At 53.1% G+C, this 27,592-nt stretch overlaps 1 protein-coding gene across 1 annotated transcript in view; it reads left to right on the top strand.

Annotated features, from left to right (window-relative positions):
* ZFYVE28 (zinc finger FYVE-type containing 28) overlaps window positions 1–27,592 on the top strand; it is a 126,861-nt gene that overhangs the window by 67,824 nt on the left and 31,445 nt on the right. Inside the window, exons 4-8 of the mRNA XM_014788912.2 lie at window positions 2,079–2,281; window positions 4,023–4,112; window positions 6,228–6,317; window positions 17,643–17,744; window positions 24,329–25,636. Of these exons, the coding sequence (XP_014644398.1) occupies window positions 2,079–2,281; window positions 4,023–4,112; window positions 6,228–6,317; window positions 17,643–17,744; window positions 24,329–25,636 (1,793 nt within the window). The remainder of the gene's footprint in view (window positions 1–2,078; window positions 2,282–4,022; window positions 4,113–6,227; window positions 6,318–17,642; window positions 17,745–24,328; window positions 25,637–27,592) is intronic.

The following is a 27,592-nucleotide window of genomic DNA, read 5'->3' as shown; positions in this document are numbered from 1 at the left end:
CCTCACCCATGTGCACCCGCAGGTGCAGGGACCCGCTGTCTCCTCCTCCAAGAGCCCCACCTGCCACACATTCTGGATGGCGCAGTTCTGAGCCTGTTAGGCCACATGCCCCTTTGAGGGTTGGGGGAAAGTCATGAACCTGCTCCCCCAAAACTACATGAGCAAATATAGACAGGAGGTTTCTCATGTGATTTTTATGAGTTCTCAGGCCCGAGACATGTAGGGCCTAAAAGTAGTTCTTGTAGCAACAATACTAACACTAAGCACAGCATTTCCCCTCCCCCACCGACAGGCGTGTTCACCCTCGCCCCCGGGGGCGAGGGAGCTGCACTGGGGCCTTACTCGGCCACAAGTCACCATAACCCCTCAGATCTTGATCTTCATCTCCCAATGACGAAACTGAGGCACTGAGGGGAAGGTGCCCACCCCCTATAGGTGACAGGACCAGCCTCGCCCCAGCCAGCGGTTTCCTGTACCCCCACCTTGTGGACACCAGACTCCTCCCCTGGGCCGTGCTCTGGGACGTTGGGGAGTGAGGTCCGCAGCCTGACGTCTGTGCCCTCTCTGCACTGTTCCATCCTCCCTGCCTCTGCTCGCAATGAATCCTTAGGATGCCCGCATCTTCCTCCGACACTGCCTGCCCTTGTGCCCATTTGCTCCCCCATTTCACCCCATGCCCACATCCACCCGTCCCACCCTGCTCCCCTGAACCACTTGGTTGGGGCGTCCTCGCTGTGGCTCCAGTTGGGCAGGCTATCCCTCCTCCTAGACTCCGTTTTCACTCTGTAAAGTGGGTCCCAGGGGCACGGGCAGCTGTGGAGCCATGGGACGATGCAAGTCCAGTCTCTGGTGGGGCACATGGGCATTAAGGCGCCGACTCCTCTGTGCGGGGTCCAGGTGCCAGCCAGTTCCACGCTTCCCTCCCAGAGGGTCTGGGAAATCAGCGACCCGCTCCTTCTGTCTCCCAGGAAATTGCCTCTTGTCCCACCTCTTCTCTTGATCATCGTCACAGGGTTAGCTGATTGAGTGGTTCTTGCCCAAATCTGGTGAAGCAGCTGGCCCGTGGCAGGCAGGGGAGCCCCACATCTCCATGGCCCCCAGCGGGGTTGGATGCCTCACCCCTCAGCCAGGAGCTGGGTCTGACGCACACCCCGTGAGCGTGTAGAACAAGCTGGGGTGATCCACATGCACCCTGTGCATGCCCAGGGAAGTACCTCCCTGAGCTCAGGGCAGGTGTGGGTGGATCTGCGGGCGCAGGGGGGCCTTCCTTACCGCCCAGGAGCTAGAGGACTCCCACACTGCGAGTCTCGGTTCTGGGGAAGGTTGGGTTTCTCTGAGCAGCGAGCATTTGTGGACACGAGGTGTCTTTACTTTCTAGAAAGGTCGGCGATCTCGGGGAGCCCTGGTCAGCCCTGAGAGCTGTGTGTCTGGCGCACAGCCCTGAACGTGGCGTCTGGGAGCTCCTGGGCTCTCCACTGTCGGCCTGTGGGCTGGGCGAGGAGAGGACAGGAGTCACATTGACTGGGAGGCCACTGCAGGGAGCCCCCAAACCCAGGGGCATCACATAGCCTTCCCCTCCCTGCCTGCCCCTGGGGTCTGTGTGAGGACCACATCGGTCACAGTGAGAGTATTCATTGCCACCATGATTGCTCTGGATTTAAGAGAAACCAGGAGGGGGCAGGTGCCAGAAGACCGGAATATGAGGCGAGGTGGGTTTCCTGGAGAGAGGGCCTGGAGGAGGGGTCTCGGGATGAAGGTCACACCCCAGCCTGGCCACTGTTCTGCCTTTTGCCTTCCTGTCCCGTGTCTGACCAGCTTTGGGGACTACAATCCTCTCATGGGGACGGGGCCTTTCTCAGTGTTGGCTAAATGTGTTAGCACTCTGCTCCCTGCAGAGCTGAAGGAAGACGTGCATTTATGGTAAAGAACGCTGGTGGAGGGCTCTGCAGCCTCGGGACGGGACAAGGCCGGTCACCCTCCTTGGTTGGGCTCTGGGGACTGGGCACGATGCTGTGACTCCTGAGAACTTGCGGCACGTGCTCCTGGGCCTCTCCTGACCCGTGTTCTCCCGCCTGCAGTGCCTGGCTGCCGGCTCCATCATCATGAACCGCGAGCTCGAGAGCATGGCCATGCGCCCGCTGGCCAAGGAGCTGACCCGCAGCCTGGAGGACGTGCGGGGCACCCTCCGCGACCAGGCGCTGCGGGACCTCAACACCTACACGGAAAAGATGAGGGAGGCGCTGAGGCACTTCGACGTCCTGTTTGCTGAATTCGAGCTGAGGTGACCCTGAGGGCCACATGCATGTGCCACGGCATGGGGGTCACAGCCTTTGCTTTATGAGTTGGGGTGAGGGGGGTTAGCACCAGCTATGCAGGGCTCTAGCTGGATGTTTCCAGCTAGAAAATTCTGCAGAGGGAGGAGCCGAGGCTGGTTCGGGGCCCTCAGTCGGCGTAGTTAATCCCTGGGTGATACAATGTGGGGGGACGTGGGGAATGAGACTGGGAGACCTTTTCAGGGAGGGGAGACACGTCTTGGAGACAAGCAGAGGTGACCCAGGGATCAAAGAGACCCCAGGTGTTCACCCCTACGTCTGCCCCTCCCTGATGCACCCCAGCGCTGAAGCCCAGCACGTTCCTGTGAACACAGTTGGTGCTGCCACTGTCAGCCTCTGCGCTGCCGCCTGCTCTGCTCTCCTCTCTGACCTCCCACCTCTGCCTGCAGCCCGTGCCTACACTCACCATATCAGGCTTGCTGGTTACCAGCTGCCCCCTTCGTCCCAGCTGTTATCCATTCACTCCACGAACACCAGCTCTGTGTGCTCAGATCTGGGACACAGCATGAGCAAGGATGAAGTGGCCGCTGCTCTCCAGAGGCCCCCCCAGCTCCATGGGGTCAGGGCAGGGGCACATCCCAGGTTAGGAGAGTCTGCATGGATCACACAGCACCCCTGCCTCACCCGATATGCTCATGTGCCAGCAGCAGCACTGAGCCCTGGGGGGCATCCACCTGCTCCGTGCTCACCCCCTCCTTCCTGCTGCTTGTCCCCCACCATGGCCTGGGGGGCTGCTGCTGCTACTCCTTCAAAAGGGGGAGCCTGCCCTAATCCTCTACAGTTAGTGCCCTCCCGACCCCTCCCCACAGGCTGCACTCACCTGCTCCTTCTTCAACACACACGTCTTGCAGGAGACAGGGACAGGCGGGCCCAGGGGGCCTCACGGGAGAGGGCTCTGGAGAGGCCCTGGACTGGGGGGCAGGCATGCTGCGAGCCTCCATATACACGAAGATGCTCACAGTAGGCAAGGAAAAGCAGGACCCCAAATCCACGGTGGTCCCTGTTAATAAAAATTGTCCGTCTTGTAACCTGTCGACCTCTAGAAGGAAATCAACCCAAACGTTAAGGGCACTTCTCTAGGAAGTGGGAGTGCGGACAGTCGAGTTTCATTTTCTGTCTCCTTTCTGTATTCTCCAGATTTTCCAAATGAGCTTTCATAACAAGAAAAATTAGTGATTCAGAAGGAAAGAAAAATGTTCTCACCTGGGGAATGCTTGGACAGACTGTTACTTTCTTATACCCACTCAGCAAACGTCCTGTGAGCCCCTAGCCTGGCCCCGTGCTGCTTCCCCACCAGCTGCTGAGATTTACCCACTGCCGGGGCTCAGGGGTTGTTCACTCACTCGTGCACCCATTCGTTCATTCATTCATTCACTTGCTCTCTCATTGAGGCTGGTGTCCAGGCAGGGGATGGTCACGAAAGTGGGCAATGACAGTTCCAGGACAGTCAGGGCCGAGATGGGGCAGGGCTGTGGGGCCCCAGGAGGTGCGCTGGACGAGGCCTGACCCTGGGAGAAGTTTTGATTTAAAACGTAAGTGGCAATGCTGTGACTTGTGCATTCATGAGGCTGCTGAGATGGGCTGCGTTGCAGTCAGAGGGAACTAACTGGGTTTTCATTGAAGACACCTTGTTTCAGGGAGGCTGGGTGGCCCCGGGCGCCACCCTCACTTGCCTCGCTGTATTTGCAGCTATGTTTCGGCCATGGTGCCCGTCAAGTCCCCGCGAGAGTACTACGTGCAGCAGGAGGTCATCGTGCTGTTCTGTGAGACGGTGGAGAGGTGAGGCCACCCACTGACCAGGACAGGGCCCTGCTCCAGGCCTGGGGCGGAGAGCGGCACTGGGAGAAGGAGCCACCTTGTCTCGGGGATGCCTGAGGCGGGAAGGCACCAGCCCCCTTCCAGGACCACGTCGGCCTTCCCCCAGTGGTGGGCAGACCCGAGAGGGCTCTGCTTCTCACATCTGTGTGACCTCATTCCTCAGCCCCACTGTCCCTTTTCTCTGGGCCCCAAGGGCAGATCCTGCAGGCGGAGTTCACGTGATAGAGGATGAGAGCTGCAAGGAGCTGAGCTTCCTCCTGCCTCACCTCCAAATCTCCTCACCTGGCCTCTTCACCTCCTCACTCCTCACCTCCTCACTCCTTACCTCTTCATCTCACTCCCCACCTCTTCACTCCTCATCTCCTCACCTCATCTCACTCCTCACCTCCTCACTCCTCACCTTATCTCACTCTTCACCTCCTCACTCCTTACCTCCTCACTCCTTACTCCTCACCTCTTCCCTCCTCACCACCTCACTCCTCACCTCCTCACTTCTCACCTCCTCACTCCTTACCTCCTCACTTCTTCACTTCTGACCTCTTCCCTCCTCACCTCCTCACTCCTCACCTCTTCATCTCACTCCCCACCTCCTCACTCCTCACCTCCTCACTTCCTCACCTCCTCACTCCTCACTTCTTCAGTCCTCACCTCCTCCCTCTTCACTCCTCACCTCCTCACTCCTCCTCTCACTCCTCACCTCCTCCCTCCTCACCTTATCTCACTCTTCACCTCCTCACTCCTTACCTCCTCACTGCTCACCTCTTCCCTCCTCACCTCCTCACTCCTCACCTCCTCACTCCTTATCTCCTCACTTCCTCACTCCTCACCTCTTCCCTCCTCACATCCTCGCTCCTCACCTCCTCATTTCCTCACTCCTTGCCTCTTCCCTCCTCATCTCTTCATCTCACTCCTCACCTCTTCATCTCACTCCTCACTTCCTCACTCCTCAATTCCTCACCTCCTCACTCTTCATCTGCTCACTCCTCACCTCCTCATCTCACTCCTCACTTCCTCACTCCTCACCTTATCTCACTCCTCACCTCCTCATTCCTCACCTCCTCATCTCACTCCTCACTCACCTCCTCATCTCCTTACCTCCTCACCCCTCGCCTCCACACCTCTTCACCTCCATCTTCCTAATCTCCTCACTGCTCACCTCCTCATCTCCTCACCTCCATCCTCCTCATCTTCTTACCTCCTCTCCTCCTCACCTCCCCAGGCCAAAATGGGACGATTGCTGGGTTTCAGGTCTGCTGAACAAGGTTTTAGGGGGTGAATCATCAATATTCTCATCAGATTTTCTGAGTGGACTTTGGGACTAAGACTTAACCTAGAATGTTCCTCCTATTTGACTAGTGCTATGATATTAGCTAAGTTTGAAATTGCCTAATATCACATCATAAGTTTGTTACTTTTAAAGACAGATTATTCACTGTTTATGCGTTGAGAGATATTTCAAATTGCCAGGAAATAAGATGACAGAAAATATCTTTTATTCTGAATCATCATGATGCCAGCAGCACCTGCTCATGGAGTGCAGAGAAAGCCATTTGCTTATGCCTGGGGAGTGAGAATAAATCCAGGAGAGCAATTTCAGTTTCTCAGGGAAGTCTTAAATTGTCTGGGGCAATGTTTTTGTTTCACGTTTATTCTTGCCACTAGAGTTGTTTCGATTTCCTGGTTAAGCAAGCCCACGACTGGATTAGCTTTCTTATTTTGTTTGCTGGACGTCATAGCTGTCTTCGTCAGCCCCTCCTCAGCAAGCACAACTGTTATCCACTCCCCACGTCTTCTGTCCCAGAGGTGGGATCAGGCAGGTGGAAAGACGGGGAAGGTCAAGTGTGAGCTGCCTCTGCCTGGGCTTCCAGGGTGGGGCGTGGCGCTCTTCTCAGCAGCAGCTCTCTGCAAGTGTGACGGCTAAAGGGAACTCCTGTCACCCACCTGACTGTCCACTGAGCATGGACCCGGGCAAGGGTTGAGCAGGCCGCCTTCCCACCTCCAGTCTGACCCCTGGGTGCTGGCGGTAGGCCAGGTTCTCACCCCTTCTCTCTCTCTCTCTCTCTCTCTCTTGGCCAGGGCCCTGGACTTCGGGTACCTGACCCAGGACATGATTGACGACTACGAGCCAGCCCTCATGTTTACCATCCCCAGGTTGGCCATCGTGTGGTGAGTGTCCCTCCTGCCTGAGACAGTTGTTTTGCAGAAAGCTGGCAGGACTGTCAAGTCTGATGGTGCCAGGTCCCTTCTGGGTGTTGATAAATGGTTCTCACACCTCCTGACAGGTGGCTGTTCAGCCACCCAGAGCAGTCACCAGGCAGTCTTGCTGTCACCCTCAGCAGATGAAGAAGCAGGTGTTCTGAGCGCCTCCTATTCACCCCATTGGGGAGGGAGGGACCCCCACCCTAAACAGTACAAGATGGCCGGAAACCTGACACCCAATGCTGGACAGGTGAGATCGACTGTCACGTATACTCACAGCCCAGGGGAGGAGGACGCCACACACCATGCAGGTCCACCTGGGGTGCACTCAGGAGCACAGTGACCCAGCCAGGGCTGTGGAAGAGGCTTCATAGTAATAAGGGGGTGAGGTGCCCCCGGTACCGGCAGGAGGATGTGATTGGCTTGTTTGGATACTTCCATGGCTGGCAGGGAGATGAAACGCATTATGTGAAGACCAGGTGGTGCAGCTGGTCTGGCTGACAGGGGAATGCCTGAGGGAGCCTTTCCTGTGGGATGGGGAGCACATCTGGTGAGAGCAGGGGAGCTCACGGTTCAGCCTTTGGGGTCTTGTGGGCTCAAAGATGCCAGGGCAGCACGTGGATTTAGGCCTTAAATACACCAAGATAGGAAGCGCTCGGTCATTTGCTGAGCATCTCAGGGCTTCTTAGAGCCAAGGTTAGAGCCCAAGTGTCCTGAGCTTGGTCCACTGCTTCTCAGCCACACCCTGACTCCCAGACAGGGACTGCCCTTTCCTCCTGCCAGGTGAGGGAGCGTAGGGTGTGTGGTCACGGGGGGAGGAGGAGGAGGCGTGAACAGGCCATGGGGAGCTGGATGGAGGGGCCCAGTGGGCAGCTGGTGTGCAGGTGTGGAGCTGGGCAGAGAGTAGGGGACAGGGAGTCCTTGGGACAGATGCCAGTGGGAGATGCAGAGGTCAGTGAAGTATCCTGGGAAAATGTGGGGTGGACACAGAGGCCAGGACTGGTCCAGATACAGGCCATGGAGAGGCCCCTCAGAGGCCTCAGGGGAACCTGCTGAGGGTGAGCACAGGACCCCTCCCATGGGGAATAGGGGTGCAGTGGTGGGAGGGGTTAGGGGGCAGCAGCAGTGCAGCAGGACAGGGTCAGCCTCTGTGATAGGAGCTGGACGAGTCATGTGCAGCATGCAGGAGGAGTGGGGGAGTGAGCAGGGCAGACCCTACCCTGAGCCAGGGAGTGAGACTCTGGAGATTTAAATGCCAAAGAGACTCATGTGTCCTGGGCAGGACTCGGGACTGAAATGCACAGAAGACCTGGGTGATGAGGGCTGGGAAGACTGGCCGGTGGGGCGGGGGCTGCAGACTCCCAGGATTTCAGGGAAGCCTGACTGGCCATGTATTGGTCCAGCCCTTTCCACCACACCTGCATCTGCCCTGGGCTTGAGGACGGGTCCGTCCCCTGCCTCGCTCTGCCCAGCCTGCTGGTCCCCAGAGCTGCCCTCTCCGGGTGGTCTCTAGGGTGGTCTTTGGAGGGTGCCCAGCCCTGGGGGCTTTTCCAGACCCCCCCCAACAGCCCAGCACCCTGGCCCTTTTATTGTCCTCTTTCCTCAGAGAGAGTTGTCTTTTTTCTGAGTTTACAAATCAGGAACAGCAGGAGCTGGTCATGTCACACGAGGGAGGACACTTTACAATCTGCCTTCATTGCTGGAATTTGAGAATCTCCCTTTGTCTGAAGACGTAGGAGGTGAAGGACGAATGTCCCCAGTGGGCCAGCGTGGGGTGGCCTGGAGTGAAGCGGCCAGGGTGGAGGTGCCCCTTGCACACCTCTTTGTTACATGGTTTTCTTTCCAGGCAAATGGCTCTTTACAGCCAAAGTCATTTTTTTTGTTTTGTTTTGTTTTTGTGAGGAAGATCAGCCCTGAGCTAAAATCCTAGCCAATCCTCCTCTTTTTTGCTGAGGAAGATTGACCCTGGGCTAACATCTGTGCCCATCTTCCTCTACTTTATATGGAATGCCACCACAGCATGGCCTGATAAGCAGAGCATCAGTCCATGTCCGGGATCCGAACCTGCGAACCCTGGGCCGCTGAAGCGGAGCGAGCGAACTTAACTACTATGCCACCAGGCCGGCCACACAGCCAAACTCATTTTAAAGAAAACAATGAGCATTTTTGGTGCTTTGTTTAAAAAACAAAACAGTAAAGCTGCTTCAATTCAGGGGCTTACCTTTACCGTGGGCGCCAGGGGTCTGAGAGCCTGTCCCCTGAGAGGAGTCCCCCTCCCCTGCCTTTCAGGTGCTGCTTCCAGGAAGCACAAGCCTGTGTCCTGGAGGTATTTCTCTTCTCAGTTCCCTGGGTTAGGCCTTGAAGCACAGCATCCAGTGGCTCAGCCACTCAGCCTGAGTAGGGGGTGTCGCCAGGCTGATGGGGCTCCCAGGCCAGATTTCCTTTGGAACCGCCTTAAAGCACACATGGGTCCCAGTGTGGGCATGCCCACCCTGCCTGCTCTGACCAGCCATGTGGCAACAGGTGGCCTCTGCTGCCCATCCGCCTGCCCGCCCTGCGGGCAAATGCTTGTCCAGCACTGCGGTGGGCCGGGCAGCGACTCAGATCTCGGGGACATGAGGGACTTACACCGTTTTAGAGGGAACCTATTCTAAGCTTGTGGGAATGCCCAGAGACTCTCTCAGGCACTTTTAAAATAAAACTGATCTTAAAATAAAGGCGAGGCATCAAACTACCTGAGCACCATGTTTCTAGACTCTCATACTCCCATGTTCCCTCAGCTCTTCACTAGCCTCCCATCGCCGCTGGCTCGAGCCCAGGTCCCACAGGACAGTGGTCTCGGGTCTTTCGACTCTCACTGAGCTGGCCTCTCGAGGCCACTTCTCTCTGACCAGCATCACTGTGCCCTGTTTGTGGACCTCATGGCCGCCCTGCCGACATCTGAACCTTTGCTCCTCCTCTGTCCCTCTGTCCGGGCCAGCAGCCTGCCTGGAGCCCTCGTCCTGGGAGGGAGAGTGAGGGCCCCATGGGCAGGGCCTTTGTCCCTGCAGTCCCTTCCTGGAGGCAGCACGTGGGGACCCCTTGGGCTCAGGCTGGAAGAAGGGCCTGGAAACGCAGCTGAGGGACCCGGAGCGGGGCTCTGAGTTGCAGCACAGGGAGGCGGGTTCTGAAGTGGAAGCCTAGGGAGAGCAGGTGCGGTGGGGCGGCTGGGAAGCAGGAGCAGGTGCAGGAGCCCGCAGCCCAGTCTGGGGAGCCGAGCGGCTCATCCAGGGAGGCAGCTGCACTGCGTGGGCCAACTGAGAAGCCCTCCAGGCCCACCTCAGAAGCTCGCCAGCCCCCCCTCAGCAGCAGGTCTCTAACCTCGGGGCCAGGCTATGGGTCTGAGGATTTGAGGTGTGTCAGGCTGTAATCAAAATTCTCAGTCCTTCCAGGAGCAGTGAGAACTGGGCTGTGGCAGCTGTTCCTAGAGCCGCCCCCTTCAGGGATGCTCACTGGGTCCCTGTAGGACCCCACAACCCAGCCCCGCCGACGGCTCCCTCTCTCGTTCCTCATTGTCTATAGCAGCCACTCTGGGCCAGAGAGGCAGAGGCCACTGCCGCCCAGGGTGGGGCCCAGGACGCTCTCCTTCCTGTATTCACCCAGTGAGCATGTATTGAGTGCCTACTGTATACTGGCCCTGTGCTTGTCCCCAGGGATACTATGATGCCCATGAGGGAGGTGCACAGGTAGGTAAGACAGGCAGTTGCTGTGGAGTGTTCTGGAGGCTGGGATAGGGTAGGGGGCTTGGGTGCAGGGACCTTCTGGGGTGGACGAGAGCTGGAGACATGAGGGAGAGGCTCCCTAGGCCCTGGAGGAAACACTCCTGAAGCAGGGGAGCCCCGCAGGCAATGGTGGGGGCACTTCTCGCAGGTGGGCAGCATGAGCAAAGGGGCCCAGGTGGCCTCGGGCTGGAGTGAGGACATCTCTGTGATGTGGGTGTCCTGGGACCCCCAGCTGAAACTCAGGGAGCACTCAGAACAGAGGGGGTGGTGGGGAGCTGGGAGGGAGGGCAGGAAGGGGGATGGAACTGGGAGGGGGAGGCAGGAGCTGGGGGTGGAGCTTCTCTGCTGCCCCCTCCCCCTCCCGGCTCCACCTCCAGGAGCTGCAGCCCCTTCCCATCTGGTAAATAAAATGTTATAAAACAAGCATGTGACATTTACTGAGCACGTGCTGCGTGCCAGGCACCCTGAGCTCTTACAGGGGTAATGACACCCTCTGAGGTAATGTTACTGGCCCATGACAGGTGAGGAGACTGAGGCTGCGACAGGCTGGAGGTGGCAGGAGGAGCCCAGCCGAGGGGTTGATGTCAGAGCCCTCTCTGCTCTTTGCCTTATGACAGAATAAAACAGATGGCGCTGGGTTCTTGGCGTCAGGGCGGCCGCCCGAGGCAGGGGTGGTAGAGTGAGGGCTGAAAGGGCGACGGGTGGAGGGAGGCTTCAGGAGGAGGACAGTCACAGCCCCTGGGCAGAATGTCCACAGGCTGGCGAGGAGTTTGGCCTGGCTGGACTGCAGCATGGAGGGACTTGCTCAGAGCTGCTGGGGCCAGCCCTGGACTCTGGGCCCCACTCCCACACTCCCCCAGCGCCCCTCGGCCTGGCCCTCCTCCTGACCCAGCCATCATGCCTCTGGTGCTAGGGGGGATGCTGGGACACGCGTCCTGGGGGGAGTGAGTCTCCATGAGGTTCAGACTTGACAAACTAGTTTTACTTTCAAGGATTTATCTTAAAAATTTTAAGTTTAAATTAAAAATTTGCATAAGGGAGTAAAGAAACTAAGTAAAATCTCTAGATCCAGTGGTCACTTCCCAGTTGCCACCTGACTGGCCCCATCGCAGTGGACCTGGTCACTCGGGCTGCCTCCAGGACCCCACGTGGCCCTGGTTGCTCCTGCCTCAATGGCACCTCCTCATCTCCCCACATCTAGGCCCTGGTCCAGCCCTCGCCTCTGCTCCTCCCTGTGTCTACCCTTTTCCACCCTCTTCTGAACCCTGCTCTGCAGCCCCGCTGGGAGCTGCCAGCGCATCCCAGGCTGACCTATCCAGAACCCAGGCCCTAGCCCTGCTCCCTCTGCCCGCACCTCCCTGCTCCGCACCCTCCCCTGGCTGTGACCTGCCCACACCCTGCCCCCACCCAACCCTGGCTGAGCACATCCCTCCCCAACTTGGCTGGCTCTTTCGTCTCCGCCCCTCCCTCTGGTGCCAGCCCTGATGTCAGCTCCCCCACGTTAAACCCAGCATATGTGGGGTTAAAACCAAAAGTACTCATCCCCTTTCCCTGCTTCTCTAAGTTACATTCTTGTGTAAATATCGGTTTTTTAAACCTTTATATCCCTGAACTTCACAAGGCAAATAGAAGTTACAAATTGTTGAAAGCCCAGGTGGCTTCATGCTGGGCTCAGAGGCACCGACGTGCAAGGCCACAGCTCCCTCTCCCCTACCTAAAACCTCAAATAAAAAGCCCTACCTTTTCTCCTTCCGGGAGGTGGATCTGAGTTCTAACTAACTCCCATCTCGTTGGGCTGCCTTTCGATAGAACTCTTTCCTTGCCATAAGCCTGGCGTTCTTGTCTTTATTTTGGTTTCTCTCTTGTGTGGTGGGCAAAGGAACCTGTGTTTGTGGCTGGTAACACCTCCACTCCCCATCCCCCTCCCTGTCCCCATCAGGTCATCATGACCAGCCCCATCCATCCCCTCTCTCCGTTCTCCCACCTGCATTCACCCTGTGGCTCCAACGCCAGAATTTTCCAGAAGCTGCAGCTCCCCCCCACCCCCCCACCCCTGATCCCCACTCCGGGGGGCCCCTGGCCTCCCGCCCCTGTGGTCCCCTCGCCCACCTGTGTCCGGTGGCTCCTGCCCTGGTGGAGAAGGGCCGAGTCAGGACAGTGCAGCCTGTGCGGCCCCTGCCCAGCCCCTCCCCAATCTCCCTTTGACTCCGCCTTACCTGTAGCCCTTCCTCTTCCCGCTGCTCACCACCTCCAGCTGGCAGCAGAATTGCTTATTTTTGAAATACGTTATTGAGATATAATTCACATACCCTATGACTCACCCACTTAAAGTGTACAATTCAACGGTTTTTGGTAAATTCGCAGAGTTGTGTGACCACCACCACTGATTTCAGAAGATTTTCATCACCCCAAAAAGATACCCTTACCCCTTAGCTGTCACGTGCGCCCCCTGTAATCCTCCCTCCCCAGCCCCCAGCAACCAGGAATCTGTTTCTGTAGATTTGCCTATTGGGAATAGTTGATATAAATGGAATTTGTATTATTTTCGTGTCTCCCCCACTCGCCTATGAGCACCTCAGGGCAGGAGTGCTCACCTCCTTCGGTTCAGTCACAGTCCCTGGCGCCTGACATGTGGTGGCACAGTGAACTTGTGCAGAATTTTGTTGCCTTGATCTGATAGCGCACAATATGTATTCGTAAAGATTTTCACTGAATTTTTACTTCTAATCATAAAAATTTGACGGGGGTGGATATCCAGAATTAAGGGATTGTTTTAAAACGATAGTGCAGCCATTTAAATAACGTGGGAGAAGAATCTCAAATGCCAGGGAAAAACATTCCTAGTGTATTGAGTACAAAAACTTGTTTCCAAATAGTATGTCCCCATTTTACAAAATTTCTTAACATGATAGGTATAACTTTTGTAAACAGAAATCAAAGCAATAAATATTAATTTTTTATTTTGGTAAAATATACATAACAAAATTTACCATTTTAACCCTTTTTGAATGTACATCAGCAGCATTAAGTACATTCACATTGTTGTGCAACCATCACCACCATTTATCTCCGAAACTTTTCCATCATCCTAAACTGAAAGTGTGCCCATTAAACAGTAACTCCCCATTCCCCGTTCTCCCTAGGCCCTGTAACCTCTATTCTACTTTCTGTCTCTATGAATTTTATTCTAGGGACCTCATATAAGTGGAATCATAGAGTATTTGTCCTTTTCTGTCTGGCTTATTTCACTTAGCATGTTTTCAAGATTCATCCATGTTGGCATGTGTCAGAAATTCCTTCCTTTTTAAGGATGAATAATATTCCATTGTGTGTAATTAAATGTTATTTTAAAGAAGAGATTTACAATAACATCCAAAAGAATAAAATACCTAGGAATAAATTTAACCAAGGAGGTGAAAGACATGTACACTGGAAACTACAGAACATTCCTGAAAAAATCACAGACTTAATTCAATGGAAAGACACCCCGAGTTCATGGATGGGAAGACTTACTGTAGTTAAGATGGCAATACTCCCCCAAATACTCCCCCAAATGATCTACAGACTCAATGCCATCCCTATCAAAGCTCCACGGGCCTTTTTTTGCAGGAATGAAAAAGATGATCCTCAAATTCACATGGAACCACAGTGGGCCTTCAATAGCCAAAACAATATTGAAAAAGAAAAATAAGGTTGGAAGGCTCACACGTCCTGATTTCAAAACTTATTACAAAGCTACGGTAATCAAAAGTGTGGTACTGTCATAAGGAGACCAATGGAATAGAGTTGAGAGGCCAGAAATAGACCCAAACATCTATGGCTAGTTGATTTTCGACAAGGGCACCAAGCCCATTCAATGAGGAAAGAGCAGTCTTTTCAACAGCTGGTGCTGGGACAACTGGATATCCACTTGCAAAGGAACGAGGTTGGACCCTGGGGTGATTAATTTCATGTGTCGGCTTGCCTAGGCCACAGTACTCAGATATTTGGTCAAACACCAGTTTGGATGTTGCTGTAAAGTATTTTTAAGATGAGATTAACATTTAAATCGGTAGACTTTGAGTAAGGTATTGTACCCTCCATAAGGTGGTTGGGCATCATCCAATCAGTTGAAGGCCTTAAGAGAAAACAGACTGTGGTCCCCAAGTTAAGAGGGAATTCTACCTGCAGACTGTCTTTGGACTCAAGCTTTGGACTCAACCTCCACAATCATGGGAATCAATTCCTTAAAATAAATATATCTCTCTTCTCTCTCTCTCTCTCTATATATATATATACACACACACATATGTATTATGTATATGTGTGTACACTCACACATCCTATTGGTTCTATTTCTCTGGAGAACTCTGATTAAGACAGGAGGTAAATCTTCATGTTCTCAAATTTGGCAATGAATTCTTAGATTTGACACCAAAAGCATGAGCAACAGGTGAAAAAATAGATAAGTTGGACTTTATCAAAATTAAAAACTTTTGTGCATCAAAGGACGTTATGAAGAAAGTGAAAAGATGACCTAAGGAATGGGAGTGGGGGGGCCTGGCTTTCTCCGCCATACTGGGCATGCTCCCACCTGCTCACCTGAGCTGGACCTGGGCCAGGCCCCTTGCTGTGTGCTCACTCTATGCCGAGGCTCCCCGAGGATCCAGCCACCTGCCTGCCAGACTCAGCTGTGAGGGCTGCCTGTTGGGGCTGCACTGAGGGGCTGTGTGGCAGCATGGTCACAGGCCTGTGTGGCCTCTGATGGCACGAAGCCTGGATCACCAGCCCTGTTGGGCTGCATGGGACCCAACTGCTCCCTTTGATGGCTTGTTCCAGGCCTCATTCCTCCCATCTCCCCCACCTCTCCACCCCTGCTGCATCAGCACCTGGGCCAGCGGGACACTGGACAGATGTTTGCTGAACTCCTACTGGGATATGAAAGCCTGCCTCACCCTTGTCGTCAGGGACGCCTGGTCATGGGGACTTGGCTGTCCCACTGGCCTTCTCTCTGCCCTGTCCTTAGTGGTCAGCGGCACTTCCCAGAGCTGCTGGGCAGGAGCGCTTGGCTGGAGTAGAGCACGTGGTGCCCTGAATGCCCCAGCAGCAGGGAGCACCGCGCTGGATGCCTGGACAAAGCCAAAGGGATGTCCTCAGGTCCCCCACCTCCCGCAAGAGGGGTTGGGCACGGCGGCCTTGGAGGTCTATGCACGGAGCCCTCCTAATGAATGGATTTTTTTCTGAGGCTCCAGACCAGCCATGACCAACCCTGGGCACCGCTCACAGCTCCGTGGAGGTGAGCAGGAGGGCCCCTTCTCCAGGCACCATCGCTGCTTTCTGAAAGACGAGATGACAGGGAGCTGGGGCAGGGATTCACCAAACCCACCCCTTTCCTGCCCATTTTCACTCTGCCTTTGTGCTGAGACCACTGGATTTACCCACGAGGTTAAGACTCTGTCTTGGGAAATTGTCCCCCGAACACTGTTAATTTAATCAGCACCATCAGCTCGTGTAAGATCCATAAAACAGACTGGGAGGAACAGAAGCCTGGCTGGCTGTCCTCTGCCCTTCTCCCTGCCCTTCTCTCAGGACACAGCCCCTCATCACAGCCCCAACCTTTCTGCTTCCTAGGCTGAACTGGCCACTCCACAGGGCCTGGCAGCCACGGGTCACAGCCTGTTGTGCCCCAGGAGACAGCACAGCCCGTTTTTCCTGTGACTTTTGAATCCTGAAACCCAGCCTTTTTTTTCTTTTTAATTTTTTTTTTTTTTTGTGAGGAAGATCAGCCCTGAGCTAACATCCAATGCCAATCCTCCTCTTTTTGCTGAGGAAGATTGGCCCTGGGATAACATCTGCCAATCCTCCTCTTTTTTTTTTTTTGCTGAGGAAGACGGGCCCTGGGCTAACATCCGTGCCCATCTTCCTCTACTTTATATGGGACGCCGCCACAGCATGGCTTGAGGAGTGGTGTGTTGGTGAGCGCTGGGATCTGAACCTGTGAACCCTGGGCTGCTGAAGCAGAGCGTACGCACTTAACCACTGCACCACTGGGTCGGCCCTCTGAAACCCAGCCTTTTTAAGGCAAAAACAGTGCCTTCATTCAATTTTGTGTATCAGTTTTTCTCACTGAACTGGATGAGTCCCTGAACTCTTGGGGACTCTGTGTTGGACAGTGATGACTAGACCCCAATGCCGGTGATGAGATCCCGCTCATTTGCAGAGAGATACATGCAGATGTTTCTCGGTTTATGCAAACAAGCCGTGAGGCTGTCACCTGTGCTCTGATGAGGCATCAAGGGGACAGGTCCGGTATTCTCTGGTGGATGTTCCCTCGGCACCTGCAACGTCCAAGGCTTGAGCTGTCTGGTCCCGGGAGACCCGGGAGGAGGCACCCAGAGAAGGGTCCTCCAGGGATGGGGCTACTCTCAGAGAAACAGGCCGGACATGAATGATGGTGACGCTTGGAGCTGGGCAGGGCTGTGCACAGTGCGTGGCGAGATCGCCACGGGGATGAATGTGGTGCTGCCTGCAGAATTGGGGGCCTCCTGGAGGTGGCCTCTGAGCAGCATCAGATGGAGCGTGGAGCCCCAGTCCGGGAGAGGGTGTGCCTCTCAAGGCACAGGGACACCCTGGAGAGAGAGTCAGCCCTGCCTGGGGGCGACAGGAGGCTGCCTCCCGTCTAAAGGGTGACAGAGCTTGGGCCAGACCTCTGGGAGGGAAAGGTGGGTGTGGGGGCAGCCTGAGCAAAGGCAGGGTGGGCCACGAAGCACGCAGCTCGTTGTGGGGCCTCATGGGGTTTGGGAGTGAGCGGGCAGGGAGGGGCTGCAAGTGGATTGTCACAGCCTGGTGTGGGCCGAGAGCCAGGAGGGGCTGTGGTCAGTGGGAGTTAAAAAGACTCAGGGCAGCACCTGGACTTCAGGGGTAGGGACTGGGGAGTGAGGTCCGAGTTCTGGGTGGCCCGTGAGGCTGGGAGGACAGCCTGAGAGCACCTTTGTGAGGAGTCTCGCCTGTCTGTGCAGTGTCCCTGAGATGCGCGTCCCTGACCCGCTGGCACCCCACAGGGCCTGGCCTGGAGGCTCAGGGGTGCGCAGGCTTTGGTCCAGGGCCAGTGATGGGCAGAGGCTGCCCTCTGTCCCTGTGTAGGACCTCGGTTCTCACTGCTTTTGGAGTAGATGGTCTCAGGTCTAATTCTCACAAACCTCTACATTTGTGTTAAATTTAAACACAAATCCAGTTTTTCCATTTTCAAGAGGGTAGATTTTAGTAAAAAATCTTGACGCTGATTTATCTGATCACAGCAGTGATGTGTGCAGGTATATTTTTATAATTATTTTATGATCGCTTGAATGAACCTAAGCTAATCAACTTCAAAAGATGATAATGTCTGGGTAATAATTTTCATTGCTATTTTCTAAACTTGAAGATTTGGTCACAGGAGCCGAAGCACGTGCTGGTGCTGAGCGTGATGTGGTTGCGCGTGTGGGTGTGGTCTGGGCTCGCCCAGGCGGCTGCAGGGGCTGATGCCATGCTGGCTTTTGTGTCTTGAATGCAGTGGTCTCGTGGTCTACGCGGATGGACCCCTGAACTTGGACCGCAAGGCGGAAGACATGTCTGAGCTGTTCCGGCCTTTCCACACGTTGCTGCGGAAAATAAGGTGAGGGGGAGCTGAGGGAGGATAGGGGAGGAGTGGGAGGAGTGGGAGGAGGGGGTGCCCAGGGCTGCATTTGCCCCTGAGCCCTCCTTTCTATGCAGATGGGCGGGGCTGTTACTTGTCCTCTTCTGCTCCAGTCAGTGGGTCGACCTTGGTCTTTTGTGTTTAGTTATTGGTTGATAATGTTTGGAGCCCCCTTTTGGAACCCCACGCCCTTCTCTCCCCACGGAACCAAGTTCTTTGTTGTTGGCCAGTGTCATTAAGACCTTCGGTGTAAAGGTTCTGTGATAAGACAGCAGCCACCCTGGCTGAGGGCCCTGTGCTGGGCCCTCTTTATGTGTCTCACAGAAACTTCTCTGTGGCCCCCCGAGACAGACAGGGCCGATTTTACAGGAGAGGCTATGAAACCGGGGTGACAGGTGCACCGAGGACCACACAGTTTGTGCGGGGAGGGCCAGCCCCCTGGGCCAGCACATCCTCTCCTCGTGGGCTGGGGCTGGGGCCCAGGCTGGGACTGGTGCTTGCTCACGTGTACCTTAACCTCCCCAGGGGCTTTTACTAGTTCTTTATTCGTTCTTTGACTAGTTTAGGGGGCAAAGCGTCCAGTTATCTTGAGCGCCAGCGCCCCCCAGCTGCACCCTGGCAGTCCCTGGGCAGCTGGCCCAGGTGACATCAGCATCCTCGGACCCATCTGTGCTGTCCTGTGGCTTGGTGGCAGCTCGTATGGGAGACCATGCTCTGCCCTGAGGGTTTCCCCTTGGCCTTCAGCAACAGATCTTCCAGCCAGCACCCCCATCTTGAGTCTTCCCCCAAATGCTCACTTTAAACCGATGTGGAGCTCTTACTATGGTGGGGTGATAGCGCCAGCTGTGGCTTCCTGAAGGGACAGAGCAGCGGGAGGCTGTGGCTGCATGTCCTCTGAGCGCCTCCGTGGCCCTGTGACCTTGGATGCCGAGGTCTTTCCTACCACGGCTCCCAGTCTCCGGAAGCCCCCTTCCCTGGCTGTTGAGCTGATTACCCTGTGGACTCTTGCAATGTCCTTCCTGGGTCTCATGGGACTTCCCAGTGCAGGGCAGCCACAGGCACAGACAGCCCAGGGCCAGGTTTCCTTCGCTGGTGCTGGTCCCTTCAGGGAGCCCGGGGAGTACGCTGCCTTTTGCCCCATGAGGAGCCAAAGGTGCTGTGAATCCAGACAGGGAAGAGTGACCCAGCAGGGAGAGTCAGTGGGCTTGAGGTGAGCCACAGCCTGGGGCCCTGTGATGGGTTGCTCGGTCCAGACTATGGTTCATCAGATAGAGGGCTCCTAGCTGCTTCCCTGGTACCTGGTCCCAGCTGTGAGCATCTGAGCAGGATGTGATCCTGGACCCAGAGGCTGTGGCCCCTGTTCTCCTGGGCATCCAACTGAGAGAGGAGACGATAAATGAGGAGAGATGATGGACGATGCTGAGACCAGGAAGGGAAGCACAGGGTTCGGAGCAGACTGAGGGGTCCTGTGGGTTGGGAAGTGGGAGAGGAAGTGTGCTGGGTGCTGGAGACATGGGCAAGGAAACAGTCCAGACCGTAAGAGACACGTGCAACATACTCAGAAGTCTAACAACGTACATAATTGGAATCAGAAGGAAGGAAAAGAGAAAATGGGTAGAAGCACTATTCAAAGAAATAATGGCCATGAATTTTCCAAAACTGAAGAAAAATCTCTGTCCCTAGATTCAGGAGGCTCAAGAAAACTACGAGCAAGATGAACACAAAACATACCTACGTATATCATAGTAGAATTGTCAAAACAAAGAAAAAATCTTAAATGCATCTGGGGAAAAAGGACATGTTACTTTGAAAAGAACGTAAGATTGACAGCTGTCTTCTCAAAAACAATGGGAGCGAAAGGCAATGAAGTGATATATATTTAAATTGCTGAGAGAAAATAGCTGCCAATCAGAATTTTATAACCAGCAACAATATCCTTCAAAAAATGAAGGTGAAATAATGAATTATTCAGAAGCACAAAGCTGAAGAAATTTGTCAGCAGCAGCCTGCACATAAAGAAAAACTAATTGGATTTCTTCAGGCAAAGGAAAAATTCTTATATGGAAATATGGAAGTGCCAGGAGAGCCTGAAGAGCCTGATGTGGACTAAGATAAAGGAACACGGACTGCACAAAACAATAATTATACTGTCTTGTGGAGTTCAAATTATACATAGCATAGTTCAATATTTGAAAATAAAATCATTGTTCTGCCATATTAATTTTTAAAAGAGGAAGAAAAACAAGTCATTTTGAAAGTTACAGAAAAAGGATTTGAAAATTCAACACCTATTTTATGATAAAAACATTTCTTAGCAAATTAGAAATAGAAGGGAATTTCCTTAATGTGCTAAAAGATACATATATATACACACATACACTCACATACACATATGTGCACACATATGAAGTTGGACCCTTACCTAACATCGTATATAAAAATTAACTCAGAATGGATCAAGGACCTAAATGTAAGACCTAAAACAATAAAACTCTTAGGAAAAAAACACAGGACAAAAGCTTCATGACATTGCATTTGGCAATGATTTCTTGGATGTGACACCAAAGGCACAGGCAACAAAAGAAAAAATAGGCAAATTGGACTGTGAAAATTTCAAACTTTTGTGCATTAAAAGATGCTATCACCACAGTAAAAAGGCAACCCACAGGATAGGAGAAAATATTTGCATATCATATGTCTGATAAGGGATTAATATCTAGAACATATAGAGCACTCCTAAAACTCAACAGCAACAAAACCAACAACGCGATTCAAATGGGCAAAGGACTTGAATAGACATTTCTCCAGAGAAGATATATGAATGGCCAACGAGCACATGAAAGATGCTCAGCATCATTAGTCATTAGGGAAATGCACATCAAAACTACAATGAGATGCCACCTCACACTCATGAGGATGGCTATTCTCAAAAAAACAGAAAACAAGCGTTGGTGAGGATGTGGAGAAATTGGAACCCTTGTGCACTGTTGGTGGGAATGTAAAATGATAGACCTGCTATGGAAAACAGTATGGAGGTTCCTCAAAAAATTAAAAATAGAATTACCACATGAATTACCACATGAATTACCACAGCAATTCCACTTCTGGGTGTATACCCAAAAGAATTGAAAGTAGGTTCTTGAAGAGATATTGGTACACCCATGTTCAAAGCAGCATTGTTCACAATAGTTAAAATGTGGAAGTAACCCAAATGTCCATTGACCTGATGAATGGATAAGCAAAATGTGGTCCATCCATACAATGGAATATTATTCAGCCTTAAAAATGATGGAAGTTCTGCAATATACTACAACATGGATGAACCTTAAGGAGATTATGCTAAGTGAAATGAGCTACTCACAAAAGACAAATATTGTATGATATGAATACTTACATGAGGTCCCTAGAGTAGTCAAATCCATAGAGACAGAAAGTAGAATGGTGGATGCCAGGGGTTGGGGGGAGGGGAAAGGGGAGTTATTGTTTAATGGGGACAGAGTTTCAGTTTTATAAGATGAAGAATTATGGGGATGGGTGGTGGTGATGGTTGCATAACAATGTGAATATTTAATACCACTAAACTGTCACTTAAAAATGGTTAAGGGCCGGCCCTGTGGCTTGGTGGTTAAGTGCGCGCGCTGCGATGCTGGTGGCCCGGGTTCGGATCCCGGGTGCGCATCGAGGCACTGCTTCTCTGTTCATCCTGAGGCCGAGTCCCACATACAGCAACTAGAAGGATGTGCAGCTACGACATACAACTATCCACTGGGGCTTTGGGGGGAAAAAATAAAATAAATAAAATCTTTAAAAAAAAAAAAATGGTTAAGATGGTAAATTTTATATTATATGTATTTTATCACAAAAAACTTTTTAAAAATATCATCTATAATAGTGTCAGTAAATATCAACTACTTAAGCACAAATCTGAAGATGTCCAAGACCTCCACTGAAAGTTACAAAATATTATTGACATAAAATTTTAAAGACGTAAATAAATAGAGAGCCATTCCATATTCAGGGAGTGGGAAACTTAATATTGAGAAGATATCAGTTATTCTCAAATTAACCTGTGAATTCAATGTAATCTCGGTCAAAATCCCAGGAGGTCTTTTCTTTTCTTTTTTTTTTGCAGAAATTGACAAACTAATTCTAAAATTCATGTAGAAATGCAAGGGGCCTAGAATAGCCTAGAAGAAGAAGATTGCTGGAGAAAAAGAACAAAGAAGAAGAACATTATTTATCTATTCTACTCTTGATGGGCTTCTGGTGTTTTCCACAAATAGTGCTGGTGTGACCATTCTTGGGAACATATGTGTGCATTTCTGCTGAGTGTGCTTCATAAAAGAGAACAATGCTGGAGACACTTCCCATTGTAAAGCTGTAGTAACGCAGACAGAGGTGTAGTGCAAGGATAGACTCCCACCTGTTCAACAGAATAGAGTCTAGAAACAGACCAACATATATGCGCTTCCCTGACTTGTGACAAAAGTTACAGCAGAACAGTGGAGAATGGTTGGTTTTTTCCAATAGAAGGCTGAATCAATAAATATCCATATGACAAAAAATGTGTCTGGATCCTTACCACAATCATACACAGAAATCAATTCCAGATAAATTGCAGATACAAATGTGAAAAGAAAACAATGAAACTTTCAGAGGAAAGAATCAAGGAGAACATCTTTGTGACCTTGGAGTAGGCAAAGATTTCTTAAAAGGACACAAAGGCACTAACCATAAAGAAAAAAATGTGATTTATTGAACTTTCTTGAAATTAAAAACTTCAGTTTATCAAAAGATACCATTAAGAGAGTGAGAAGGCAAGCCACAGAGTTAGAGAATATATCCAACAAAGAACTCAAATCCAAAATATATAAAGAACTCCCATCAATCAATAAGAAAAAGACAGATAACCCAATTAAAAAGGGGCAAAATCCTTGACGAGGCACTTCACAGAGAGGATCTCTGAGGGCCAAGAAGCACATAAACTGGTGCGCAACTGCATTAGTCTGCAGTCCACAGCAATTTAAAACAAAAACACCAAGGGTTCATGAGGGTTTGGGGCAAGCAGAACTGTCAGCGGACGCTCTGGTGGGCTGTCAGTGGGTCCACGCTTCTCGCCGACACTCGGCGGCACTCTCTACGTGTGCGCTTGCAGAAATGCACACGCCATGCTCCCCAGGAGAGGCGCTCGAGGATGGTGGGTCACGGCAGCCAGAGCCCATCAGGCGTGGAACAGGTTCATAGATGAACGGTGGTGTGTTTCCACCGTGAAAGACTGTGTAGCCGTGAGACTGAATGACCTACAACAATGATGAATCTCACCAAATAGGGTTGTCAGATCTAGCAAAATGAAAACAGCAGAATGCTCAATTAAATATGAATTTCAGATAAACAATGAATACTTTGTTAGTGTAAGTATGTCCCTAAAAAATATTTATACACTTAAAAAGTATGGTTGTTTATCTGAAACTGGGCGCTCTATATTTCCTCTGGTGACTCTGAACAGATATAATATTGGCAAACAAAGCCTGCCACAAAAAAGTGCAGACTGCAAATTCCTGTTTATGCAGAGAATAGAAACAGGGGAGACCACTTATGTCTTTAGAAGTCAGGACGGTGGCAATGGCAGGGAGTGACTAGAAAGGCACATGAAGGTGCCTGGGAGTCTGGTTAGTGTTTTATTTCTTGATTTGGGCACAGTGTATTCACTTCTAAAGATTCACAAGCTGTGTGGTTCTGAAAAGTACACTTTCTGTGTTTTCGGTGACTGCACTGGGGTGTTTCACCTGGGCCTCAGATCACAGCTGGCCTGAGCTTTTCCCAGCAGAGAGCAACGCACATTGGCCTGTGTGACCTGCTCTAGGCTCATCCTAGTCATTGTCCCTAAATTAACTCCATCTTTGAGTCTCCAGTTCAATGCCCCTTCCTCCAGGAAGTCTCCCCAGACTAAGCCAGGTGCCCTGCTGTACCTTCCCTCTGGTGGGCACTTGCCTTTGTTCCAGTTGTCACTACTGTAGTTCAGTCATCATTCATATAAATATTTATTTATTCTCTGCCTCTTCCAAGGTCACCCCCAGGGGCAGGGCCCATGCCTGTCTTCTTCCTGTGTATCGCCCGGTGCCTGGCACACAGACAGTGCTCAGAAATACCTATTGAGCGAAAGGATAAGAGTCTATATGCAAACCAACATTTTTTTTTCACCTCTAAAAGTTTTTGTTAACGCAATTATCATATCCCCAAGAATCAGGGCTTTCTTGTTTTCAGCAAGAAGTTTCAGAATCTCATTTTTAGGAAAGAAACCATTCTAGAGTCACAGTCCTCCATCCTGAATGGCCGTTGTCCCGGCCCACAGCACGGAAGAACCCTGGAGACCGGTGCCTCACTTTGCAGTGGAGGAAACTGTGCGTGGGAATTGAATTGCAAGTGTTCTTCGCCTTGTTGCTTTCCTGCTGGTGCAGATATCAAGGGCGCTGTGTCCACTCTCGGCCAGGAGACTGGTGTGGCCTGGGGGCTGGTGTGGCATTTGGGACCCTCACCCTTGGTTTTTGTCTTGACCCTTGTAGGGATTTGCTGCAGACCCTGACAGAGGAGGAGCTTCACACGCTGGAACGGAACCTCTGCATTTCCCAAGACGTGGAGTTCCCCATCCGGGCAGACACCCAGGTGCCCCCGGCCCTGGCGCCTGCCTTTCCTGAATCCCTTCCCCCAGAGGAGCTGCTCTCAGCCAAGGCCAAAAACCCGGAGGCGGAGCTGGCCTGCTCCATGCAGTATGATGACCAGGAGCTGGAGCAGCTCAACCGCATGGTTCACAGGGTTGGGGACGAGATGTCCTCCCTCCTCTCCCCGCCCAGCGCCTGCCAGTCCCCTGCGCACAGGCCGGGGGCCGAGGGCAGCCCCCGAGGGGAGGCCTCCCCAGGCAGCGCAAGGCTGCGGCCGGGCAGCGATGAGGAGGAGGGAAGGGTGTTCTTCATGGATGATGTGGAGGGGACAGCAGAGGCCCCGGGTGGCCCATCTGGGTGGGCGGGCAGTACCAGTGCCAACCCCCAGGAGGGAGAGCAGGGCGGAGGGTGCGGAGAGGCGGGGGTCAGTGCGCCCACCACGGCAGAGGAGGGGGACTTGAGCAATAACAACAACATCCAGGACAGCAAATTGTGGGCGGTGGGCTCCAACTCTTGCAGCTGCCTGGACTCCCAGCCGCACCTGGATGGCTGGGAGGTAAGTGTGGACGATGCAGAGACAGCCGAGATGATCGCCCACCGGACAGGGGGCATGAAGCTCTCAGCCACGGTCATCTTCAATCCCAAATCACCCACCTCCTTGGACTCTGGTGTCACCACCCTGGAAGCCCCAGGAAATGGCATCTCTCCATCAGATCCCACGGCCGAGGGGCTGGAGGGTGGCTCCCACAAACTCAGCGCTGCGGCCACCAACTGCCTCCTTAACTCCTGCGTGTGCTGTGGAGGCTGTGGAGGCAGCAGGGAGGACGCTGTGGAGAGTCTGCGGGACAAGTGTAGCCCGGGAAGCGTCATCAGCGCCTCCTACGTTGGCTCTGCCAAGGCCAGCGCCAAGGGCCCGGCCGAGAGACTGGAGGAGGCCCAGCCTGCCCTGGAGGTGTTGCCCATGGGCGCCCCGGCCCCCCTGCCCTCAGAAGACGCCCCCGATAGGCAGGACCTCAAAGCCCCGACTTCCAACAAGTGCCTGGCCCACACCTCAGGTCCCCAGGTGGATGCAGCAGACAGGTCTCACGGAGAGGGCAACGGCGCAAGTCAGCCAAAGGAGCCTGAGGCCCGACAGGAGGACGAGGGGCAGCCCTCGGAGGCCAGGGAGGAGAATCAGCATGGAGAGGTGGCCAAGGGGGAGACCGACTCCAGGTAAGAGCGGGCTCGGCAGGGGCTGGATTCGTCCTCTCTTAATTTTGCACTTGGGGTGCTTTGTTGCGCGTTGGCTGATTCTCAAAGTGTTGGCATGTTTCCAACGGGGCTTCTCAGGAGAGTGGTCTGTGTGTGAGGGGAGGTGATGGGGGCCGGGCCTGGGGTACCACCTCTGCAGGGAGTTGAACAGCTTATATCAGGCCCTCCTGGGCCTGGACACCGGGTCCAGCTGAGAAATGTCCCCAGTGGGCCCCTGATGGCACCGTTACAGGTACAGGTACCTTTCAGGTGACGTGGGCATAGTGCCAAGCCCTCAGCCCACCCCCTTCCGCCACTGTGGCCCATCCTGGCCCCGTGTGATCCAGTGTAGGTGGACTGGGCAGTGGCCAGTGGGCGTGGCCACCTCTGAGCACACTTTCCACTTCTCTTTTCTGACCGCTGTGGCCTCTCAGCTTACATGGGGCTGCAATTAGCTGCACAGACCCTCAGCAGTGGACGTGGGGCCCCCGGGGGCCATGGCAGGATCCTGAGACCACTGTGGGGCAGATTCTCAGGCTGTGCTCCCAGGACTCTGCTCTCCTCTCCCCTGCCCTCCCCTGCTCCGCTCCTCTCCCCCAGAGGCAGCCGACTAGGAAAGGTGGGCCTGGTGGGCACCTGCACATCTCCTTAGACTCAAGGCCGCACTCACTTTCCTTGTTCCCACACCCTGGACTTGGCCTGAATGAAGCAGATTCAACGAGCATTGACCCAGCCCCCGCCATGTGCCCACTCCAGCCTTGATATCGGGAAAAGAAGGTGCCAGACTAGCCTCAGTGGTTCACGGAAGGCCACTGTTATACTGTCACCACCAATGGTCATCTCACCAGGACCCTCCCTTTCAGGGTTTTCCCCCCGGCTTCCACCATGTCTGACAGGAGGTGGGAGGACAGGGAGGGGAGGAGGCTCAGTCTAGAGGCTGGAGACGGCTCCCCACCAGGAGCCATGGGAGCTGGGCACAGAGGGGTGTCCAGCAGGGTGGGGGAGGGGAGGGGACAGGTGCACGGGTGTAAGAGCCTTGCCTGGGGGACGGGTCTTCACACCAGGGGAAGGGAGCTTCTGGGACAAGGGGCAATGACCTTGTAGGGCCGTGTAGCCACCGCCTCCTTCTTCCTGGCCTCGTCCTCCCTGCAGTAGTGTGTGGCCACAGTCCTCCGGCAGTGTGCAGGGAGCTGGCCAGGACCCTGTGCATGTCAGGGCCGCTCTTCCCGCTCTCCTCCCATCAGAGCTCCAATGCTCTGTGGCCTGGGCTGCAGAAAAGGCGCCCAGCAGGAGCCTTTTCTGTGTGGGGTCTGCAGTCACTCCCCACGCCACTCCCCCAGCCCCTGGCAACCACTAACTTACTTTCTGTCTCCATGGATTTGCCTGTTCTGGACATTTCATATAAACAGAATCACACCACATGCAACCTTGCATCTGCCTTCTTTCACTAAGCATAATGTTTTCAAGGCTCATCTACATTGTAGCAATCATCAGTACTTCTTTCCTTTTTATGGCTGAATAATATTCTAGGTGGACCTCATTTTGTTTATCCATCTATCAGTCGATTGGCGTGTGTGTTGTTTCCACTTTTTGGCTATTATGAATAACGCTGCTATGAAAATTTGTGTACAAGTTGTGTGGTCATAAGTTTTTAATTCTTTTGGGTGTATATCTGGGAGGAATTTGTGGAAAATGTGGTAATTCTGTGTTTGGCTTTTTGAGGAGCCGTCAGCTGTTCTCCAAAGTGGCTGCAGTTTACGTTCCCACTGGTCGTGTACGAGGGTTCCGACTTCTCCACCGTCACTGGTTATTGTCTAAGATGCTATTAACAGTCTTGTGTCCTTAGGGCATATCCCGCCAGAATACAGTCAAGTGGCTGCTTTAATTCACTTGAAAGTGTTCCTCTCCTGGAGGTTGTGCCCCACTTTTACTCACAGT

The sequence above is a fragment of the Ceratotherium simum genome, chromosome 8, assembly GCF_057802395.1.
Source record: "Ceratotherium simum simum isolate JZ-2026a chromosome 8, ASM5780239v1, whole genome shotgun sequence".
Lineage (NCBI taxonomy): Eukaryota > Metazoa > Chordata > Mammalia > Perissodactyla > Rhinocerotidae > Ceratotherium > Ceratotherium simum.
This window is presented reverse-complemented; position numbering and strand designations above follow the sequence as displayed.